The sequence below is a fragment of the Cervus elaphus genome, chromosome 2 (genome assembly GCF_910594005.1).
Source record: "Cervus elaphus chromosome 2, mCerEla1.1, whole genome shotgun sequence".
In the NCBI taxonomy this organism is placed as follows: Eukaryota; Metazoa; Chordata; class Mammalia; order Artiodactyla; family Cervidae; genus Cervus; species Cervus elaphus.
This window is the reverse complement of record NC_057816.1, coordinates 43,002,458-43,021,020: the sequence shown is the minus strand read 5'-3', so window position 1 is coordinate 43,021,020 and position 18,563 is coordinate 43,002,458. Positions and strand designations below refer to the sequence as shown.

Sequence of the window (18,563 nt, the reverse complement as noted above, 5' to 3'; positions counted from 1 at the left end):
AAAGGAAACTATAAGCAAGGTGAAAAGACAACCTTCAGAATGGGAGAAAATAATAGCAATCGAAGCAACAGCAAAGGATTAATCTCAAAAATATACAAGCAACTCCTGCAGCTCAATTCCAGAAAAATAAATGACCCAATCAAAAATGGGCCAAAGAAGTAAACAGACATTTCTCCAAAGAAGATGTAGAGATGGCTAACAAACACATGAAAAGATTCTCAGCATCATTCATTATCAGAGAAATGCAAATCAAAACCACAATGAGGTACCATTACACACCAGTCAGGATGGCTGCTATCCAAAAGTCTACAAGCAATAAATGCTGGAGAGGGTGTGGAGAAAAGGGAACCCTCTTATACTGTTGGTGGGAATGCGAACTAGTACAGCCACTATGGAGAACAGTGTGGAGATTTCTTAAAAAACTGGAAATAGAAATAGAAATCCCACTTCTGGGCATACACACCGAAGAAACCAGAACTGAAAGAGACACATGTACCCCAGTGTTCATCGCAGCACTGTTTATAATAGTCAGGACATGGAAGCAACCTAGATGCCCATCAGCAGACGAATGGATAAGAGAGCTATGGTACATATACACAATGGAATATCACTCAGCCATTAAAAAGAATACATTTGAATCAGTTCTAATGAGATGGATGAAACTGGAGCCCCTTATACAGAGTGAAGTAAGCCAGAAAGATAAAGACCAATACAGCATACTAACGCATATATATGGAATTTAGAAAGATGTAATGATAACCCTATATGGAAGACAGCAAAAGAAACACAGATGTATCGTACAGACATTTAGACTCTATGGGAGAAGTCGAGGGTGGGATGATCTGAGAGAATAGCATTGAAACCTGTATATTATCAAGTGTGAAACAGATCACCAGTCCAGGTTGGATGCATGAGACAAGTGCTCAGGCCTGGTGCACTGGGAAGACCCAGAGGGATGGGATGGGGAGGGAGGTGGGAGGGGGGTCCAGGATGGGGAACATATGTAAATCCATGGTTGATTCATGTCAATGTATGACAAAAACCACTACAATATTGTAAAGTAATTAGCCTCCAACTAATAAAAATGAAGGAAAAAAATGGAAAAAGAAAAAGAAAAAAATGTCATTTATCTGTTCATTTAGTTTTACTAATTTATTCACCTTTTCATGAATTATCCATGAATATAATGAAACATCAGTGCTTGCTGAACACCTCTTATCCACATGCTCTGTGTTGTTTTATTGCTTTTGACCATCTTCTGTTAAGTGGAGAGGACCCTGTACTCTTGAAATCTGGCTCATATATATGCTGGTATTTGATACTGGGAAAGTCATTGAAATTGTTTTAGCATCAATGTCCTCACCTTATTTAGGGATAATAATACCTAATATATAGCTGCGATTCATGGGGTCGCAAAAAGTCGGACACGACTGAGCAACTGAGCTGAACTGAACGGAATATATAGTGACTAATAATGCATGTATAGTATGGAGTAGACTCTCAGATTGTAGCAGAACATTACTATCTGTTCCTCATTTATCAAGAAAATATATGCATACTTAAACTAAGGAAGATTATTTAAAGCCTAGAAATAGTTACAATCCTAGGCTTTTATAACACTACCTTAATCATAGTCATAGCAATTATTATATCTATTAGCATTATTATTATTGTTAATTGGATTTAATATCAAAATGTTAAAAAAAAAAATGACAAAATGTTCACAAGTTTTCTTGATAACCCTAGCAGGAAGTTCCCAAAGACGATTCTAAAACTGGTAGCTATTTTTCTTGTGCAGACTGCACTAGGCTCTTAATGCCCTTAATTATCACAATATCTCTTTGAGGTATTATATTCCCAATATGTTAGGTTAAGAAGCTGAAATTTAGAGAATTGAAGTCAGAATTCCCAACGTCACACCAAAGTCAGTTTAAAGCATCAGGTCTCACACTCACTGTTTTCTGATTTTAATTCTAGTGCTCTTCCCAGGTTGCCACACATAGAATGCCTTATGTTAAGAAGAATGAATAAGAGCTTAAAGATTCTTGCAGCTTGGGCCATACAATAATAAATCAGTGATTAACTAAGGATTATAATGCACTTTACAAGTTAAAGCATTGGGGGATAACACTGTAAAATCATAAGGTTTTGCACGATCTCAGAAAAGATTGGTCACATCAGACTGAGCAATTCATATGGGAGAAACTGAGCTTTACCTGACTCTTGTAGGTAGCTGTAGTCGTAGCCCAGATCCTTGGATGAAATGAAGAAGTCACCATTTCTGTAGAGCGGGATGAAAGGGACCATGTAGGATTCTCGGTTGTGTCCAATGGGTGCATTAGCTTCTGGATAAACATTTTGAAGAGGACGATACTTTCGAAGCCACTGTTCAAAAATACTGCAGAGGAAAGGATTATTCAGAATCAGAAACATATTGCTGTTGAAGAAATATCTGGAGTTCTTAAAGTAAAATAACAAGGCATATCTTAAAATCTAAAGCCATGGAAATATACCAAACGTAGTTTTCATGCTTTGAAAAGATTTTGTAAAGCCACAGTTCATGCTGTCAAGCCCTGATGAAATCCACTTGTTTGAGAGAAATATTAGATGATAATTTTGGAAAAGGAATTTCTTAGATGATAAGTGAAAGTTAAATGACAAGTTAAAACCCTTCAGAATGCCACAGAGCAAGTGTAATTATTGGCTGAGTGACAACCGAGACATAGTCATAAATTATATATGTCCCTTATCTCAAAGAAATTTCACTCAAAGAAAGAACATGCAAAACTAAATTGGAATCAGTATTAGAAGTTGGCTATTTTTTGGTCATGATAGGGGACTTTATTTCAACCTCCTTGTTATATTTAGAGAAGTATATTCTTAATGAGCGCTGCCCATGTTGGTTCAGCAGTAAAGAATCTGCCTGCAATGTATCAGTCCCTGGGTTGGGAAGGTCCCCTGGAGAAGGGCATGGCAACCCACTCCAGTATTCTTGCCTCCCATGGACAGAGGAGCCTGGTGGGCCACAGTCCATGGTGTCACAAAGAGTCGGACACGACTGAAGAGACTTAGCATGCATGCACACATACTTCATGAGTCTTGTTGAGAGAAAGAGCTCACCTTCCATGATAGAAGTTAAATATACTTAGCACATACCATTTCCCAACTTCCCAGGAAGCTAGAGCATGACCACAAGATCAACACTCAGCCAATCAGACATACCCATTCAAGACTTTGAAACAGGAGATACTGACACAAAGAAGCAAGGACAATGGACAAGCACTCTAGCAGTGGGCAAGGGCAGTGGTGCTAACAACATCCTGTTTGTAAGCATGAGATCAGAGGTGTCAGTAAAGGTAAGCGCTGCCCAGAGGTACCCTGTGCTCAAGAGCGCAGCTCTGGCAGATGATCTGGCTGCTGCCCTCTTCTCTCGTTCTTACCTGTTTCTCATCCTGCATCTCCACGATCTCCTGAATTATCCGCTATTCTTTCAGCAAATTTGTTCCCTGTTTAGTTCAGCCAGAGTGAGTTTCTGTTGCAAGCAATTAAAAACCCTGACAGGAACAAAAGCCAAAAAACTAAGAGATTGAAACTGTCCAGTAAGGATGGAAGTGAAACTAAGTGTAACAGAACGTGTAGTGGGTAATTAAAGGGGTGACAAAGAGAATGCCTCTGTATGATCAGACCACATAACATAGAGGGAAGAACACTAGATCTGGGGTCAGAAAACTCCCCTTGGGTCTTAGATTTGTGATTTAAGAGCTGTATAAGTTGTGTAAGCTTATAAGCAAATCACAGAAACGCTTGGAGGCTTAGCCTTCACATCCTTAAAATGAAAGTAATATCTATCCCATCTGTTTCCAAACAAATTATCCAACGTGGTAGTTTTTAGGAAAGTGCTAAATATATAAGCTATTGTTATTTAGCTCTAGAATTTAAGCTCGGAAGCAAAAGGTTAGTGCAAGAAGCTCGTGTCTAAAAAAGAAAGTGATGTTTCAAGCAAACAGATAATTTAAAAAAAGCATTTTGAAGTACAGTAAAGAAGAGAACAAGGAAGCCAGATGGCAGCAGTGATGATCGCTTTTTGGTGATGAAAAAGAATTCTATTTGTTTAAAAAATCTGGACTTCAAGTGCTAGTTGTGGTCAAAGTTGTTTTCATTGTGAATTAATTGAAGGATCAGTTGGCTGCTGCCAAGTACCTCGATTATTAAATACATTTTCTGAGTATTTACTATATGTTAAGTTTTGAAGAAATATGAACCTATGTAGAACTCAAGTTCTGTGGGTTTTGACAACATTGTCTTAACTTTAAGACAACTTTAAGATTCTAAAATGTTTTAACCTGTTTAATTTTCCTTTTATTCATCTGAATAATGAGAGTAATATTTAAGTCATGAAGGTATTGAAAGGATTAATTAAGCAACCTAAATGTCCATTGACAGATGAATGGATAAAGAAGATGTGATATATATTTACATATATGTATATGTATATATGGAGAAGGCAATGGCAACCCACTCCAGTACTCTTGCCTGGCAAATCTCATGGACGGAAGAGCCTGGTGGGCTGCAGTCCATGGGGTCGCTAAGAGTCAGACATGACTGAGCGACTTCACTTTCACTTTTCACTTTCATGCATTGGAGAAGGAAATGGCAACCCACTCCAGCACTCTTGCCTGGAGAATCCCAGGGAAGGGGGAACCTGGTGGGCTGCCATCTATGGGGTCGCACAGAGTCGGACATGACTGAAGCAACTTAGCAGCAGCAGCATATGTATATATCACACACAATAGAATATTGCTCAGCCCATAAAAAAGAATGATATAATGCTATTTTCAGTAACGTGGGTGGACCTAGAAATTACCATGCTAAGTGAATTAACTAGGTAGATAAAGACAAATATCATATTACATGACTTATATGTGGAATCTAAAATAGGATACAAATGAACTTATTTATAAAACAGAAATAGACTCACAGACATAGGAAAAACTTATGGTTGCTAAAGGGGAAGGGAGTAGAAGGGTAGTAAAATAGGAATTTGGGATTAACACATATACACTACTATACCTAAAATAGATAAACAAGGACCTACTGTATTCAATGTCTTATAATAATCTCTAATGGGAACTGTATTCAATGTCTTGTAATAACCCATAATGGAAAAGTATCTGAAAAGTATATATATACATGGGCATCCCTAGTGGCTCAGTGGTAAAGAATCTGACTGCCAATGCAGGAGATGTGGGTTCAATCCCTGGGTCAGGAAGATCACTAGGAAAAGGAAATGGCAACCCACGCCAGTATTCTTTCCTGGGAAATCCCTAACGGACAGAGGATCCTGGCGGGCTACAGTCCATGGGGTTGCAGCAGAGTTGGACATGACTCAGTGACTAAATAACAACAATGTATGCACATATATATGTACAATACAAACTAATCAATTCGCTGGACACCTGAAACATTGTAAGTCAACTCTACGTCAATAAAAATTAACTGAAAAGATCAAAGGGTTAATTAAAATAGCATAAGTAAGATATTGGAACAGATCCTGATGCTGGTAAAGACTGAAATCTAAGGAGAAGGGGGCAGCAGAGCATGAGATGGTTAGATCGCATCGCTGACTCAGTAGACGTGAATGTGAACAAACTTTGGGAGACAGTGAAGGACTGGAGAGCCTGGTGGGCTGCAGTCCATGGGGTCTCAGAGTCGAACACAGCTTGGTGACTGAGCAACAACAACTAAGATACATGGCTAAGCGCTGGACAGATGGTGAGGAGAAGCCATCCTCATCCCCACAGCATCTCTCTCTCTTCTTCATGGTTCACGTTATACTCAAAAAACATTACAACTGGTGAGAGATGTGAGACATGCTACCACAGAAGTGCCAAAACTGTACATATTTGAATTAGCTCTTTAAAAATGGTTATTATTCTTTAAGCAGAAATGGGGAGACAGTATTCAAGAGGATTTTTTTTTTGGTGTGTACCTCCATTTCCTCAACTGAAGAAATTAGGAACTGGCTTAACTGGCTTAACAAATAAATCCCAAATTCTTTTCAAGTTTTGTATTTTATGAATTATTCTTCTTATTTTGATGTCTATGGTTTTCTTCTTTTCATGAAAGCATTACTTGCTCATTACACAAAATTCAGAAAATAGAACCATGCAAAAAGAAAATTAAAAAAACACACATACTTGCTTAATATTTCTGTTAGTTTTTTAAATATGCAAATATAACATTATATACATATTTTAACAAGAAGAATTATAACATAGACACTATTTTATAAGACATTTTATTAATACTAAATGTTGAAGTGATATGTAAACATGTTTAAACAATGTTCAGCAGTTTTCAAGCGGTAAATCTATTTTTTAATGAGAAGGAGGCCCTCTGATAATTAATCTCTCCCCATCGCTATTAAACTTTGGCTGATTTAGAAACAGTCCAGTATACAATGAGCTATGAGATAAGAGCTTCAGGCAAACATTGTGCCTTTTGTCAATTGAGAAAAATTACTCTTATAGTTCAGTTTATATATAATCTTATTCCTGCCAAGAAATAAAAATTCTTTACCTAAATAGGACAAGGACATGAATTCTTAGCACCAAGAGATATAATGGATGAAACCATTAATGTGCTCACCCACCTTATCCACCTTTTAAAATGAAGGTATGAATCCTGTTTAAATTCTTCATCAGTGGTTCTCATCTTCAGTTAATTTCATCAAACCATGTCTAGAACGGCTCACATCAGAATACTAATGTTTAACTTGGATAAGCACACTGACATTTTGGGAAGCAAATTATCTTCTTACCAAAGATTTATTTAACCTGCATCTAGATGGTTTTCTGGAAGCCTGAGCAACAATGAAATGCACACGAGAGGGTTTAGGATAAGGTTAAGCTGATCACAGACAAAAACAAGGAGGAATGTGTTTTATGTATAAAAATAACACGGATGTCCAGTCACTTCCATCCTTACAATAAGACAAAGCTAGATAAGTGGAAAATCAATGACTTTTCTTGGACCGTGAGAGAACTGAGGTCACAGAGCAGAGTGCTTCTCCCCAAACTGCAGAGGTAAGTGCAAGCAGAGGAACTCGACTGCCGTTCGCTTTTCAGGAGGAGACGCTGGATCCATACACCCAAACACTTTGATAAATGCCTGGACACTGGTGATGAGAGAAGCTGGTGATGAGAGACACTCCTGGGACCCATAGTCTTAAGGGGATTCCCACGCATGTGGGGCATTTACCTCCAGGAACGCTGTCCGATTTTCACAATAAAGATCTGAGAAAGATCCTCTCCTGGCTGTGTTGGGGGAGGGAGAGAGTATCCATTGTGAAATACACCCAGAGGTTTTCTCTACACCAAAGTCCTTCAATCCACAGAAAATAACCACCAGAGTGTTATTCCAGTAGGAGGAAGCGAATTCCTCTCAGTCCAGCCTCTTTCAGCCTTCCTGTCTCATTTAAGGCCACATGGGTCAGGGCTTCAAGGAAATAGATTGGGAATATGACAACTAAAAAAAGAGAAGAGATCATAGCTTCAAGAAGCTATACCACTGCAGAAACACTCAAGACAGTCACAGCCCCAAGACACTGGCCATCTGAAAGATTGAAATTTAATCAGAATACTATAGAACACTTTCCCTCTCCTGTACTTTACCATGATACCAACAGAGTTCTAGTATGATAAAAGTGGATTATAACTAAAAGATCTGTGAGACAAATAGTTTCTGAGGAATAGTATCACTTTAAGTCACAGAATAAATGTTTGATTATAAGCAGAAGTGTAAAATAATAGCCTCTGAAGAATAGTTATCAATTTAAGCCATAGAAAAAATGATTATAAGTAAAAGTGTAAAATAAATGTAGATGAATGCAAACTGATATGCATACCTACATACATCTACCATATGGAAAAATTCCAAATAATTATGTAGACACTTCAACTACATAAAGGAGCAATGCACAATCCCCACTCCTTACGTGTGGGCTGTCTGTAGTAACTTTCCCCCAAAGAGTACAGTATGGAAGGGCGGTGGAACCATTTAGGAGTTTGAAAGTGAAAGTGTTAATCGCTCAGCCATGTCCAACTCTTTGCCAACCCTATGGACTCTAGCCCGCCAGGCTCCTCAGTCCATGGAATTCTCCAGGCCAGAATACTGGAGTGGGTTGCCGTGCACTTCTCCAGGGGATCTTCCCAACCCAGGGATCAAACCCAGGTCTCCTGCGTTTCAGGTAGATTCTTTACCATCAGAGCCACCAGGGAAGTCCTTAGGTTTGAGAAAACTGATGAACATGGTATCTGCCAAGTGACCAAAGCTAACACTGCCCATGGTCAGCCATTGATAGCGTGTACCCTTGATACAGTGGGAAGAGAAGAGTGCTTTCCCCTCGGTCCTCTTCCTCCCCAAGTAACTCCAGTCTATAAAATTCCAGTCGAGGGGTATTCTGTAAAACACCTGAGTAGTACTCCTCAAAACTCTCAAGGTCATCAAAAACAAGCAAAGCTCGACATGATCACTAAATGCAATATGAGATCCTGGATGGGATCTTGAAACATAAAGAGATATTAGATAACAACTAAGTAATCTTAATAGGCTATAGTTAATAATAATGTATCAAAATTGTTTCATGAATTGTGACAAAACTTCCATACTGATGTAAATTAAGAATAGGGGAAACTGGACAGAACCACTAATAATGGCCCCAGATATCAGCCAGTCTGCATCCATCCGATTGGCTGCTTGCATTATCCTATTGATCATCACCCAGTTAGTTCTAATTGCTCCATCGTCATGAATCTTATGAAGAAATCAGGGACCACAGCAGCTATTCTGTCCTCTGGATATTTCTCCCTGGACTCTAAGAAGGTACAATGTTAAACCAACTCTGGGTGGCAAAAACTGACCCTTGATGACAGTCTGGCTGTTGATCTAATATACTACCTTCTACTCAGAGTGGGATTTAACAAGAAGCTAAAGCTCATGCTTAAGAATTCCTTCACTTTCCACGACTGTTGATGGGCCCTTAAGATGTATTGAGTTGGTCATTTTGAGGATTTGCAAAAGTCGAATATTTGCTCACAATCAAAAAAAAAAAAAAAAGAAAGAATAGGGGAAATGATGTGAGATATACGTAAACTCTGGTATGTAAAGAGAAAATTATTCTTAAATTTCCTTTTTAAAAATAGAACAACAAAGAAACATAATGTGGTTGGATATTAGGGAACTTATTTGCTTTAGTACATTCATGGGAACAACAAAATTGTATAAACACAATAGAATTCTTTTTCATTGATTTATTCAACCATTTTGTAAATATTTAAGCATCTATAAACTTGTTCTCTGTCAGGTATTGATGTAGTTCTGTGTCCTTGTAGTATAAACACAATAGAATTGTATAAACACAATATATTGATGTAGTATTGATGTATTTGATGTAGGTATTTGATGTAGGTATTGATGTAGTTCTGTGTCCTTGTAGTACTTAGATCTAGTGGTGGAGATGGATACTAACCAGTAATTTCAGAAATGTATCTTTAATTACAGAATGGCAAATACAAAAGCAACATGGCAATACAATTTACTGAAGAGGTCTGATTGATTCTGCTGCCTTTGGGAAAGTCTTGGATAGTGTTAAAAAGTGACTATTTAGAGAAGTGGTATATGAGTGTTTCTGAAAAAGAGAATAGAATTTGCAAGAACCTTCAATGGGATGCTATATTCTCTTATCTGTCTCACTCCTCCCATAGCTTCACTTATTATCTACAACAGATGACTTCTCAATATATATTTACAGAGTAAATCTTGGTCTGAAATCTCAGCCCAAATTTCCAGCTGCCCAACTGGCACCCTCATTGAAATATCTCAAAAGCATCTTAAAGCACAGCACATAGAATCTTCAAAAATCATGACATTAACATCTCTTCCTTATGCTACCCTTCTCCACTGATCGGTAACTTTGGGAATAAAAATATCTCTCCAGCCAGAATATGTAAAAAGTGACCAATGTTATCTATGGAGAGAACAGTTTGAGATGAAGCTAGAGAGAAATCAGGGGCAAAATCAAGAAGGGCAGTTGAGGACATGCAAGAAATATTTGCAATTTCTCCTAAGAGCAATAGGAAGTCACTGTTTGTCTCTGCGATGGTGAGAGATAATATGAAAAGATAATTTTTTGAAGAGTATACAGATTGCACTGTGAGGAAAGAACTGGAGGATAGTCAGAACTGATGTGCAGGGAACAAGGGATGGGGAAATCAGCAAGAAAATGTATCCACATTAAAAAAATGATGTGTAGCTTTCCAAGTGGTACAACTCAGGAGTGAGGCATCACAGAAGACTCCTCATCTTCTGGTTAAAGGGAACTCGCAATCAAAACAGGCAGAAAAAAGGAAACTGGACAAATTCGGTAAGGCCCTGGAGGCAGATAAGAACCTGGGTCTTTGGGCTGATATACCTGGGCTGCTTCTTCCTCTGACACTCAGTCACCTCTGCCGGGGATTGTATTTTTTCTTCCTTATTCTCCCTGAGTGGATCCTGAATTACTTCTGTCACTGACTAAGCCTTGCATTCGGGGACAGTGTTTGGCAACAGGACTGGAAAGGCACAGAAAAATAGATGCTAGAATATGAGTTAAAGACTCCACTTCAGAAGTTATCTCTGAAAATAGAAAATAGTATATAGTCATCGACTGTAGTCTATAGTTATCCTATTTTCTTTCCCTGTGGGAGGAACAAATCGAGACTGAGAGAGAGACATTATTTTCACAGCAAGCAAAAGTATGCTGGAAAATATCAGTGCTATCTACCAGCTATGAAACCTAATCTTTTTAATCTTCCTTTTCTCTGTGCCTAACACATAGTAGGTGTTCAATATTTACATGATCATTGCTGCTGCCCTCCTGAGTTTATAATCTCACCCAGGAGAATGAGTTCTTAATAAAGCCATTTCTGTTAACACAAACTCTCGGTATATGTTGTTTATTGACTTTAGCCTCAACACATCAAGGAGGTATCTATTAATATTGATCCCATTTTACAGAAGAGAACATTGACTCAAAGAGTTGAAACTCTGCCAATGCTGACCCAACAAGACTGTGGTAGAGAATCCAGAGTTTCATGTCAGATTTCTGTTAGTTTTACAATCATACTCAACTTGCAGAGCAGTGGCCAGAGCCCAGGTATTCTATTCCAAGTTAAATACTCTTCCACTAACAAGTGAAATGTTAGTGATTGCTATTTAAAGGAGAAAGATGGGCAAAGTATTAATGCTTTGCTCCAGGTGGTACTAGTGGTAAAGAACCCACCTGCCAACGCAGGAGACTTGAGACACAGGTTCAGTCCCTGGATTGGGAAGATGCCCTAGAGAAGAGCATGGCAACAATGCCAGTGTTCCTGCCTGGAGAATCCCATGGACAGAGGAGGCTGGCAGGCTACAGTCCGTAGCGTCACACAGAGTCTAACACGACTGATGTGACTTAACACACACTAAGCATTTTAGAGCCCTGCACATAAGTGAGAACTAGGTATCCTTTGTCATTTTACTTTACCTAAGAAATGAACACTTTATTATAAACTCTCTCAACAGTGTGGAGAAGAGTTGTGAAATATTAACATCGATAGTCTAAAGACTTGTGATTTTTCTTTGTGGAACTGAGACCATTTTTACTTCCTCCCAAAGGCCATGAGAACCCATAGACCAGCACCAGCTTAGGTCACAAAGTGGCGACAGAGAAGGGGGCCAAAGAGAACGGCCTTGGCACAGACTCTGGGTCTGTGTGTTGACCTACCCTTGAGGACCAGCTTAGAGTTCCTCCTGAGGGAGGCCAGTGAGCACCCATGAATGACTCTGGGCGTGCTGAGTCTTAGCTAGAAGCTGACACTCACTGCAGGCAGGTGGGAGAAAGAGGAGCTAAGGGAAGAGGTGCAGCGCATGCTGTGAACACAGGGGAGCCTGCAGGATGTGCGGACAAAAGGGCAAAAGTCCAGCTTTAGCCATTTATAAGCAAAGTTTCCATGCCTGAGTGCATGCTAAGTCGCTCAGTCGTGTCGGACTCTGAGATCCTATGGACTGTAGCTCTCCAGGCTCCTCTGTCCCTGGGATTCTCCAGGCCAGAACACTGGAGTGGGTTGCCATGTCCTCCTCCAGGGTATCTTCCCAATCCAGGGATCGAACCCACGATTCTTGCATTGCAAGTGGATTTTTTACCATGGAGCCACCGGGGAAACCCCTTTTCTTACAATTTCCTTAAACTTTTATTTGCCACTGTATCTTTTGCTTCTTCAAGGCTTAGGGCATAAAAACATCAATCAGATTTACTGTTTCCCTCTTTTGATCATTACATATGTCGTGCTAGATTGTAATTATTTGATTATGTGCCATTCTCCAATAGCATATGGGGGATCCAGGGAGAGTAATGATGTTGTCTTATTGGTTACTGCAGACCAAATGTCCATCACAGTGCCTTCCTGTTAACAAGAGCACTAGATTCATGTAGATCAAAAATATGTAAAATTTATGAGAATTTTGTAGTCTTTTTGGGAGAGAGCCCACATTTTATCAAATTCTGAAAGAGTATGAATTAAATATTAAAGAAGCATTTACTTAGTGGTTAACTATTAGAACTGAGAGAAGGAGAAATCCAAGAGATGCTGATGATTTATTTTGATTTGGTTATCTCCAAAAGTGGTATGACTCTCTGACCCACACCAGTTAGCACAGTGTCTGGCATGTAATAAGCATGGTTGTTTTTGTTTTTCAGTTGCCCAGTCACGTCCAAAACTTTGCGACCCCATAGCAGGCCTCCCTGTCCATCACCAACTCCCAGGGCCTGCTCAAACTCATGTCCATCAAGTCAGTGATGCCATCCAACCATCTCATCCTCTGTCAGCCCCTTCTCCTCCTGCCTCCTTCCTCTTCTGCTGAGACCATTGGAAAAACTTGGAGCCTTTCTTTGGGTTTGAAACAACAATGTCCCAGTAATTCCTCTTCTTCATGTTGCTGGCTAATGATATTATAGAACTCATTTAAGGAGTATTTGGAAATGTTTACTGAAAAGCAGTAATTTTAAAAGAGATGGACACTTTAAGAGCATAAATTGTTAGGAATCAGTAGCTGCAAATGAAAAGCCTGCTATACAGCTAAGAAATTCAACCTCAGTTGACTGTAATTCCAAGTGTATACTCTACTCCACGATTTCTTAGCTTAGCTGAGGAAAGGGCAAAGAAGTCTTTGGGGAATGGGTAGGGAGTGAAAACCAGATTAAAATCATTTAAGCTACTGATAAAACTTGAAGGAACTTAGGGTACAAACCAAAATATCAGTGATAACAAACTGAAAAGAACCAGCAAGCTAGAAGTCTAAGGGGAGAAAAAGGCAGTTCCAGAAGTTACTGTTTTTTTCTTTTCCCATAAATGCTTACTGGTATCATTAAGTGGCAAGGTACCCTACTAAGAACCATGTACACTACCATATGTAAAATAGGCAGCCAATGGAAATTTGCCTCGTGACTCAGGGAACTCAAACCAAGGCTCTGTAACAACCTAGAGGGATGGGAAAGGGTGGGAAGTGCAAGGGAGCTTTAAGAGGGAGGGGACACATGTATACCTATGGCTAATTCATGTTGATGTATGGCAGAAACCAAAGCAGTATTGTAAAGCAACTGTCCTTCAATTAAAAATAAATAAATATTTTTAAAAACATGAAGAAAAGCGAACCACAGTGCTTTCCATGTGGTGAAAAGATGCGCCCAGAATTGAGAGACACTGCATTAGACAAAAATGGATTGAAATCAAATGAGCCAAGCTGCACTCACAGACCAGAGCTAGTCAGAATGAATTTGTGAAAAAGGTGTCCTACAGGGCCAGCCCTCTCAGCTGATGCTCAGTGTAAGTGAGAGGAAGGCTATTCATGTGGCTCTCAGTAGAGGCTACTGATTGACCTTCAAAGTCTCTGTGCTCTTACCTGGGAAGTTATGCTAATAAAGCTTACCTTGTTCCTTTCACTATGGTGCCCATTTTCTAATTCGTTAAACATTGTATCTTGAACCCACTACATGTTAAGCTCCAAGGATGGAAAAGAAACGTTCCCATTCTCATGGATCTCACTCCATACCATAATAAAAAGATAAATAAAATTTCAAAGCAATGTAAATGACACTTCGGAGGGGGCATGTGTATAAAACCTATGGGATTACAGAAGCAGCAGCTAACTGCTGGAGTCAAGGAAAGTTTCACAGCAGGGATGATATTTAAACTGGGTGGATAGATTATGGGGAAGCATTGCACAGACCAACAGGGAGCCTGGGCACTCATGCTACTGAGAAATGAAAGTGGCTTGGTATGTCAGAATAGAATACAGAGTTGTGCAGGATCAACAGGAAGTGAGACAAGAAAGGTGACAAGAGTCAGACTGTGAAAGATCATCTGTCCACCAAGGAGATGGGAGTTTGTAGGGATGGGGAAATAGTTTTAACTCCATCCTCAGAGTTAATTTGCCATCTAAGTACATTTGATAAGGAGTGAACATGACTGAACTTGAATTTTCTAAATGCAATTATAGTGGATATATATAATATATTATTAAATAACAATAAATCAATATCTATAACTTCTATCTATTGAAGATAACACAGTGAAACAGTGGGCCAATAGCGAAACATATGCAGACAATTATTACTTTTCTCCAGGTAGTTACGCTGCCTCTCTTTCATACACAATTTCTCTTCTCTTAAACTTTTCCATCACTTTCTACTATTCATCATCAGAGTGATGCTTGTAAACAACTAATCAACTCAGTACTGATTCCCATTTATTAGGTAGTCATGTATCTAGTACTAGGCTTGGGATTTTGACATATATCATCATATTATTTCTCCACCAATGCTGCAAGAGAGATATTAGTAACAGTAACTGTAGTGAGAGTTAGCTCATATAACACTCATTATATATCAGGTACCACTCTAGGTACTCCTATATGGGAACTCAATTAATCCCCAAAATAATTCCATAAGGAATGTTCTGTTGTTATCCCTATTTTGCATATGAGAAAACTCAACCACAGAATGGTTATGACAATGTCCCAAGGTCACATAGCTTGGATTCAAATCCAGGATTTGGCAGGATTGAAACGCAGGAGTGGCAGGATTCAAATCTAGGCAGTCTAATCTCAGTACCTGCTCTTAGCCTTAGCAAAGTATGGCCTCATGGTGGTATTCACATTAAAATACAGAAAAAAAACCAAGCAGACAAAAAGCAGGAGTTTAAATAACTTTCCTCAGTTTATTTAGTTAATAAATGTAGCAGTAGGACTCAAACTCAGGTTTGCTGCACTCAGTGCTTCCCATAAATGCTTCCAGTTGTGTGTTTTGCAAACACACACACACACAGAATAGACCTGTGTGACTTGCACATTTTCCCATTTAGTCAGGAAAAGAAAAAGAATGTTGGAAAAGAGATTTTGAGTCTCAGAGATTTTCTGTGACTGAGTATTAGAAATGAAAGCTCAATCTGTTCGCTGCTATATTCACAGAACTTAGAATAGCATCTGTACACAGTTGGCACTCAATAAATGTTGCATAAATAACTATCCCAGAGGGATATGAAGAATATATTGTATATATTCAGTGAACGGTGGTGGTGGTTTTGTACTTAAGTCGTGTCTGACTCTCGCGACCCATGAACTGCAGCCCACCAGGCTCCTCTGTCCATGAGATTTCCCAGAGAAGAATATTGGAGCGGGTAGCCATTTCCTTCTCCAGATATTTAGTGAATATTTAGTGAATACTAAATGGGGATTTATTGAGCATCTCCCCATGCAGGCAAGTCAGGCAGTATACATGGTAATGTGGAAGATAAAAGGCTACAAAAGGCAGAGTCCTTCCCATAGGCAATGTTTAGGAAGGATTTATACCATTTACACATATTTTTTTGTATCTCTCCTTTAGTCAAGGCTCTAGGACCTGTATATGATGTGAAAAGACTTTTTAGGTATTGATATTTAAATATCATCCCTCGCGATAATAACAATATGCTCAAGGTGGGCATAATTAGTATAAATACAGTTTCACCGACGTAACATTCTTTTCATGAACACCAGACAATACTCTGTAGTTTCCAACTTTCCCTGTGAATTATATTTTTAATACCATTATCTCTATGTCTTAGGGGCTTCCCAGGTGGCGCTAGTGGTAAAGAACCCATCTGCCAATGCAGGAGATGTAAGAGTTGTGGATTCGATTCCTCTGTTGGGAAGATTCCCTGGAGGAAGGGAGGGCAACCCACTGCAGTATTCTTGTCTGGAGAATCCCATGGACAGAGGAGCCTGGCGGGCTACAGTCCATGGGGTCGCAAAGAGTCAGACATGACTGAAGTGCCCTAGCACAAACACATACCATAGCATCTCTTTCAATATGATGTTAACAGTTTTACTGCTTTCCCCTGATTATGGTCGGATTCACCTCATTCTGACGGTCACAGTGGAAAGTCCATCAAACTGTATTACCTGTATAGATAGAGAACCCCTTCATTTGGAAAGATAACTCCTCCCTCCAGACAGAAGAATATTACTACCATTTTGGTACAGTGTCCTTCAGACACAGCTCGTACAAATTCAGCCTCTCATGGAATTGATATTGCTTTGATGGGAATTCAGAGAAGTTATGGATTTATTCCTTTGCCTAATAGCATACATCACAACCTAGAGATGAGTGCATGCACAGTTAAACAAAGACTATAAAATCAATTTTATTTCCCTTGCTGGCTCTAAGAGTCCATGTTAATAGAAATTACTAAGATCCTCATTTTTCATCTAGGCTCACTAATAGGATATTTGTCAATTTATCAATATCCATACCTGGCCTGCATATTTCCTGGTCTCTGTCTCTTTTCCAGAATATATGAGAAAACTGAATAGGTTAATTCAGTACATATGTATTTTAAAAGGGAGTAATGAGGAAAGTGAGCCGACAGGACAAAAATCTATGGTTGTCAGCTTAAGGCATTTGCACCTCTCCATATGTAATGAATCTCTGTTGCCATTTGAGAGGGTGAATGACATGAAAAAACCTTATGCATAAAAGGATTTATATGAAAGTGTCACATTTTTTTAGTTGGAGGGAATTAGAGGATTTTTTGGTTGGAGAGATTAGAGGCAAGAGACCAACGCATACTTCTGGGTAGTTAAGTATCTTAGAGCCTCTACTAAAAATGTAAGAAAAATCAAAGATAATGTGTGTAAATGAGATAAGAGAGCAAAGAAGATCACAAATGTTTGAACACCAAGGATGCCATCTGGCAGAGGGGAAAAAAACCATTCTGAGCTCAAGTACTGCATTTCAATGAGCAGCAAATATTCCATGCACGCCTAAGAGTATTTATGATGTTGTACAATTATAGAAACATATGCAACACAAATGCATAAATAATTTATAAAGTAATAATACTGCTATCATTAGCCATTTAGATGAAAAAAATATATAATGTGTTCAAGACTAGCATAATGAACAAAGAAGATAATGTAAAACATCCTTTAGAAAGCAAATTCATCTGGAGCTGACAACCTGACATCTTAATCACAACTAATGATTCTGACTGCTGGAAGGAAAGAGCCCAGGAAAACACAGGTCAAGGACTGAAGAAGAGATTATTTTCTGTGCGATTTTCTTTAAAATAGTAGTTATATACCCATCTAGTCACTTTTTTTTTCTGCAGATGAAATCTTCATCTACAAATTTGTCCTAATCTTTCCTTTCCTACTCCTCTAATCTCCTATTCAACTTGAGAAAAACTGATGAAGACATTTCTTACAAAGGTCAGTGATCTGTCCCCCAACCTGGAATGCTCCTATGGAACACTTCCTCACCTTTACGCTGGTATGTCCCAAACTACATTTGTATATATTGTGTACCTATCATTTTTCAACTTTAAAATTTCCTCTTAATAAGATTTATCTCTTTATTAATATTCTCTGCTTGGTAAGTTGCCGTTCTTATATTTTCTTTTAATTCTTTATATATGGTATCCTTTAGCTCCCTGTGCATATTTAAAATAATTTATTAAAGTATATTCCTAGAAAGTCTAACGTCTAGATACCCTTAGTCACAGTTTCCATCGATTGTTCCTTCTTGCTTGTGTATGGGATACACTGTCTTTTCATTCATTATGAATATAATTTTTAAATACTCAACAAAATACTACCAAACCAAATCCATAAATACATAAAAAGAATTATACAGAGTAACCAAGTGGGATTTATCCTAGGAATTCAAGGTTGGTTTAATATCCCAAAATCAATTAATGGAGTTCACTCACTCCTAACAAAAGAGAATAATAGCATTAAATAATGAGAATAGTTTTTAATTAGCATTAGAAGAAATTCAGTACAACAATAGTGGCATATTTTTAAGAAGTTCCAAATGTTTCTGTTATTACTTACTGATGTTAGGTCAACAAATACATTTGGAAAATTGGATTTCAGCTTGGAACAAAAGAATGTAGTCACAAGTAAATGAAGTTTCAACACTGCCCTGGCTTTTGGTAGGTAAACCCTGC

General features: G+C 38.6%; 1 protein-coding gene across 1 annotated transcript in view; it reads right to left on the bottom strand.

Moving 5' to 3' along the window:
- Positions 1 to 18,563, bottom strand: part of TYR (tyrosinase) — a 115,153-nt gene that overhangs the window by 23,939 nt on the left and 72,651 nt on the right. Inside the window, exon 4 of the mRNA XM_043876515.1 lies at positions 2,217 to 2,398. Within this exon, the coding sequence (XP_043732450.1) occupies positions 2,217 to 2,398 (182 nt within the window). The remainder of the gene's footprint in view (positions 1 to 2,216; positions 2,399 to 18,563) is intronic.